This window comes from Alligator sinensis, unplaced genomic scaffold (assembly GCF_000455745.1).
Source record: "Alligator sinensis unplaced genomic scaffold, ASM45574v1 scaffold1642_1, whole genome shotgun sequence".
Lineage (NCBI taxonomy): Eukaryota > Metazoa > Chordata > Crocodylia > Alligatoridae > Alligator > Alligator sinensis.
The window spans coordinates 270,987-276,776 of NW_005842914.1; the positions used below are offsets into that span (position 1 = coordinate 270,987).

The following is a 5,790-nucleotide window of genomic DNA, read 5'->3' on the forward strand; positions in this document are numbered from 1 at the left end:
GTTCTGGTTGAAGGACGGGGCGGAGAGCCCGGGGTTCAGGCGGGGCGACGGCCTGCTGCGGGCCCGCGAACGCCGACAGCGCAGCCCGGGGCGCAGGCCCGAGACCCACCCTCGGCGCTGCAAGGACGCCGGAGCCGGCGCGCGGTTGTAGCAAGTGGGAGAAGAGGCAATGAAAGGAGCTCTTTTAACCCTGCAGAGCCGTAGGGCGGCGGGAAGAGACCGACCCGGAGCTCCCGGGTCCTTGCGCACCAGCTGCAAGCGGGAAGGTGCGTTCAAAGCGTCACCCGCTCTCTTCATCTGCAAAGCGCTGGTTTCACGCGGAGGGAAAATGATGCAGGAGGCACGTTCCAGCACGGACGAGGCCTGGGACCATAAATCCTCCCGCTGGGGAGCGTCCCTGCAGGATCAAGCAGGAGCCCTTGCGTGTTAAGAGGAAGCTGCCCTCTTCCCCCAGAAAAATGCAGCTCCCAGGACTCCTACTCAGCCAGGCCCATGGCTAGGAGCTGTGCATCAGTCCCCAGCACCGGGGGCTCTGTTCTTCCCAGGGGAGGGTCTCTAGTGAAGCCTGCATGGGAGCCCTGTGAAATGGAGGCATCATGCTGCCAAGACCCAGGGCGAGGAGAAGAGCTGGGATACCAGCAGCGGGGTACAGCTCCCGCAGGACACACCCCTGCTCTCCCCTCTGCTCCAAAAGCAACGGCCAGGTCCCTGCATGCAGGCTGCCTTTGCTCCAGCTCTGCCCTATGTACCCACCGGGACAGGAGGAGCAGAAGCTGCTGCTCTCTACACCATGCTCATTAGCGTGTGGATGCACTGTGGGCCCAGGCAGGAAGAAGTGGGCACTGCTTTACCACCCCTACTCTAGCCCTTTGGCAGAAGTCAGGTTCTCAGCACCAGCTGGCAACTCTTCACATGGCAGGGCCCTGCAGGGCACGTGCACAAGGGCAGCAAAGCAGCAGGGACAGCCAGGGCAGGGAGGCAGCGTGGCAGAGACTGGAGGACCTAGCCTCCACCTTAGAAGCCACTCCCTGGCTCTTGCAATGTTCGTGCTCCTTTTCTTCCCTCTTGGCAGCAGCATCTCGTGTCATGCGAGAGCCCGACCCAGTTACTGCAAGCATGACGGAGATGAGCAGCATCAGCCTCCCCGGAGAGCAGGGATGCTCAAAGGAGGTACAAAGACCTCAGACACCAAGCACTGGGGAGGGGGCCAGCTGGTCTAGGCACACCGTCTAACCCGTGGCAAAGAGCAGACCCAGCCATACTGAGAAGCAGAAGCGTTGCTTGCAGAGAGCAGCTCCTGTTGAAACCACATGTGAGGTGCAGTCAAGAACAAAGCTGGTTTGCCCCACACAAGTCACTAGCCCATGTTTGGCCCCTCTTCAACCCCCCCCCATCCCTTCACAGCGCAGCAAGGAGTAGTTAGGAAAACCTCCTTGTGTGCTGCCCCTCACACTGGCTGTATGCCTAGAAACATCAGGGCTCAGGGTAGAAGCAGAGATGCCTGTGCTGGGTGTTCTGCGTTGGACGGGCACAGGAAAGAGGCCTACACATTGCAGGCGCTGGAGGCTGAGGGCGAGTCATGCCAAGATCTCCACTGCAGCAGGACATGAGTTCTGTCTCCCGGGGGGCGGGGGGGAACCAGGCCAAGGGTATGCCTCGCAGTGGCCGACTGGAATAAAGCTGACTCGGATTCACAGCAGCCTGCCATGCCCACCTGCATGGAGAGAGGCTCCCAGTTACTCCCGCAGCAGGCGACTAGCACATTGCTAACAAGGCTGTGAAGGCCGGTGGAAAGTAACAAGCTAGCTGCATGATGGGACTCAAATGAAAGACTGGAGTGTGGGGAGGAGAGGTGGGATTGACTAGAGAATGGCAGAGCTGCACAGCTACCTCCCTGCAGCTCCAGCATTAGCTTCCACTATGTTTTCTCCCCCCTTCACACAGAGCTCATGTCCGGACCCCAGCTTAATCGCCCTCGGTTTCCAGCACAGGCGTGATCTCATAGTAGTTTGCAGTTGGGCTCTCTCCTACCCCCCCCCACCCCCACGGCGTTCCATGGAAAGCAGAGCAGGCCAGTGGGAAAGGGTGAAGCAGCCAAAGCCAAATCCAGGCCGCAGCCACACATCCCTCACCAGCAGCTCCGGTGAGATCCAAGTCTGCACCAGGCTTCCCAAGATACAGTACACAGAGTGAAAAACCAAGATAAGTAGAAAAACAGCTTTGAAGCTTTGCAACTACAGAACCCGCCAGGCACCAGTGCATCTCCCCACCAGGCAAGGGAGCTGTTCAGAAGTCCTGATGCCACCACACACACTGGTAAATTACTTCTCAAGTGCTTTTGTTACGTGGAACGCCAAACCTGAACCTAAAACCCAGCAGTGTCACAGGCAGGACAGGGCCTGGCACCCACTGACGTGTGCATGAGTAGGAAGGGAACAGAGGCACACAGGAGGTTGCAAACAGCCCCACAAGTCTCTGGAGATTACACGTTCTGCCAGCTAACAGCTCAGGTCTCTGAATGACAAGAGTTGCCCCCACTGCCAGGTCTGTCCATAGCGAGTCTCCTTCCCTCTCGGCCGGTATCAGTGTTTGCTAGAGTACAGTGTTTCCTCTTCAGTGTCTGTTTCATCCTGGAATTCGTGGCTCAGGAGGGATTTCTTTGAGCCAGTAGACATCATGCGAATCTCATCCTCGTAGTCATCATGGTGCTGCCGTAGGCGGTGGAAGCCGTCCTTGTGCCTGTTGGACTTGATGGAACAGACGCACCATATGATGCAGGCTGTGAGGACCAGAGCCGACATGGTGGCACCTGCCAAAAAACAGAAGACACCCACATCAGCGCTATGCAGCACACGTCCCTCCCCCCACTGAAGGCTTCCAGGCCACTCCAATCACATACAGCGCAAGCTGTTGCCCAAGAGCAGAGAACTGTAGCTGCTTTCCTCACCCAGCTGTTCCCGAGGTCCTCCCTGAGCAAAGATCCAGCTATGCAGTAGCTTTAGATTCAGGATTTGTGTATCTAAGAACCGGTTTACCAGGCACCTCTCAAGACAGGAACCTTGATCTGTACAGGAGATGGCGCCGACATCCCTGACCCCTTAACACCCACTCGGTGCATGCAGCATTGAAGGAGACCTGGCATGGGGAATGCCAGCCTAACTCAGAAGCTGCTCTTCCCACCCACATGTCTCATCACCTTCCAGCTTAGTCGCTGGTTCAAGGAAAGCCTGACAATTCCTGCAGAAGTCTTCAGGGGCACCTGCTTCTTGGCTGCAGATGCAGTATTAGCAGATCAAACTGTCGTGCAATAAGCCAGCAGTCGTGCAATAATCCAGCATGAATACATCACATGTACTTAGAATAAAGGACAGGAGCATGGCCCAAGGCCTTAGAATGCCTTTAGGGTGAGGGGAGAAGAGTGTTTCTGGGAGGAGAGCTGGGCCTTACCTCCCGAATATGCTCAGGCCCAAAGTCCAGAAAAGAACATCTCACTTTACCTGCTACAGTTACGACGAGCTCCCTCGGGAGGCCAAATATTCTGTTATCCATGTCAAACACAATGAACACGGAGCTGGGTACATCATGGCGCACCAACACCTGGAAAGACACAGGCCACAGCAGTGTGAGAGCTCTTGTGCTTCTGTCTGTGTCCAAGTAGGAGTTAAACCACTCGCTGGTGACCAGGACAAAAGCACGTGGATACCAATGACAGGGGGACATGGAGGGAAATCACACCACAGAAATATACCCTGAAGGTGTGGTGGGAAGTGATCTTCCACCCATCACTTGAGGTGGGAAGTCTAACCAGATCTAGGCTTGGATGAAAAGCACAACTGCTCAGCAGGTAATGAGCTGAGATGCACCTGAGGAGCCAAAGGCTTGGTGCAGACAGACCCAGGCTCCTGGAAGCTAGTCTGCCCACGAGCGCTTCACACAACAGGGGAGCAGAGCTTCTTCGACCCAGGCAAGTGCTTACCTGTACGTGCTGCTGTTGGTACCCTTCCGCGATAGCATTGATGTTATGGGAACCTGGGGCCAGCAGCACATGGAAATAGCCACCCTCCTTCGTGTAGAGCTTCACACCTTCGTTGAGCACAATGATCGCTTTGGACACCGGCTTCCCGCTCTTGTCACGGACAAAGCCGTGAACTCCCTTGTGAACCTGAAATCAAGCACTCCAAGCATTTATTGTCCCGCCACGGCGAGAGGACAAAAATCCTAATGTCAGCATATCAGGCCTTGGGAGAGAACCCCCGTCTGCTCCTGGCACACCTAACAAGTCACAGTGCACAACTCAAGGAGGAACAGCCTCTACTCAAAGGCAAACCACAGCTTGAGATCAGGTCACAATCCTGCTGGTACACTGCACTTACTTCCTACATCAACTCTTACTCTGCAATCTGCCCAGGGCAGTAGGTACTTCTGCAGCAAAGGAAAGACACGGGGGGTATAGTATCATAGTGCTTAGGGACCTAAACAGATCATCAGGTCTGACCCCCTGTCCCGGGCAGGAACAGGTGCTGGGGTCATATCACCCCAGCCAAACATATGTCCAGCCTCCAAATAAATATGCCCACACACATCTGCAATGGAAGTTCTCCTTAAATTACCCCTCTCACCTCAACAAGCATGCTAAGAAGAGATTTCTTGTTCTCTGCCCACAAGGATGGAAGCTGTCCGGCGCTGGGGAAGTAGCAGCAGCTGGTATAAACTGTGATCTCAGGGCAGTGACCAAACGTCACGCTGAAATCCTAAAAAGCCAGAGGAGAGGGGTGTGACACACGGTGGGGTATGTACAGGAAACTCACAGACAAGGAGGTAACCATTTGCTCCTTTTACAGGAGCTTTAAGCAGCCTCTGCATGGCTTCGGAGTCTCACTATGCAATAATACCTTCATGCTGCCCAGGTGACTGTGCCATTCTGCCCCACGAATCACACCCCCGGGAATGTTCTCATCTGCAAAGACAGACACGAATGAGGTGCAACTGCAAGGAGCAGACTGGTGCAAAAAAGCTCTGCCCAGGCCTCACATGCACGTACCTGACTTATTTGGGCAGCCCGGCTGACCCAGATGCATTGAGGGATGGTTGCTGGCATACAGAGATGCCAGATGCTGCAGAGTTTCTTTGTTCTCCACTGAGGGGAGAGAGGCAGAAGGTTAGGAGGAGAGTGGTTAGTTAACTCAGTCTTGAGAAATTCAGAGCAGCTTCTTGCTGTATCCCCACAACTCCAGCTGGAGCCACAAACAGCTTCAGTTCCCAGATAAAGGCAGCAGGGCCGACAGCACTGGATTGCCATCAAGTCTTCCCAGTTACTGGAAAACTCTCATCCTTGTATGGAGGGGCTGCCAATGACAACTTACTAACTCAGTCTCCTATGAAAGCACCTACTTAAACTTTGCCCCCGCTGAAGCTTGCAAAAGAGCCATTTGCTTCATTTTTCCTTTAAAGAGACCCGCAAAAAAAGAGTGCTCGCATATCAGAGAGAAGTTGACGTGGCCCCTTATGACGGGATCCGATTCTTTATGCAAATGGACTGGGGTAAACATGGGGAAGACAAAAGAACCGACACTAGGGGACAATGGTGACAAGAACAAGCCAGTTCATTAAAGGGTGACCACCTCGTTCACCAGGGAGGTGAGAGCATTCACACAGGCATTCAGTGCAGGGGAGCTAGTGTGCTGTGAGCTCACACTCTCATGATAGTGAGCTCACACCCACACTACCACATAAGAGGGTCATAATTGTGAGCCAGACTGTTTCCTATTTGTCCATTCACCCCCATTCAGC

General features: G+C 54.6%; 1 protein-coding gene across 3 annotated transcripts in view; it reads right to left on the bottom strand.

Moving 5' to 3' along the window:
- Positions 1-2,203: 2,203 nt before the first annotated feature.
- Positions 2,204-5,790, bottom strand: part of CPD (carboxypeptidase D) — a 24,774-nt gene continuing 21,187 nt past the window's right edge. For 2 of the 3 annotated variants that reach the window (XM_025192327.1, XM_025192326.1), the window contains exons 16-21: positions 5,042-5,137; positions 4,893-4,957; positions 4,620-4,751; positions 3,977-4,162; positions 3,498-3,597; positions 2,204-2,809 (exon numbers count right to left, since the gene is read on the bottom strand). In XM_025192327.1, coding sequence (XP_025048112.1) covers positions 2,583-2,809; positions 3,498-3,597; positions 3,977-4,162; positions 4,620-4,751; positions 4,893-4,957; positions 5,042-5,137 — 806 coding nt within the window. In that variant the 3' untranslated portion in view covers positions 2,204-2,582. The remainder of the gene's footprint in view (positions 2,810-3,497; positions 3,598-3,976; positions 4,163-4,619; positions 4,752-4,892; positions 4,958-5,041; positions 5,138-5,790) is intronic. The other variant, XM_025192328.1, reaches the window with a different exon arrangement.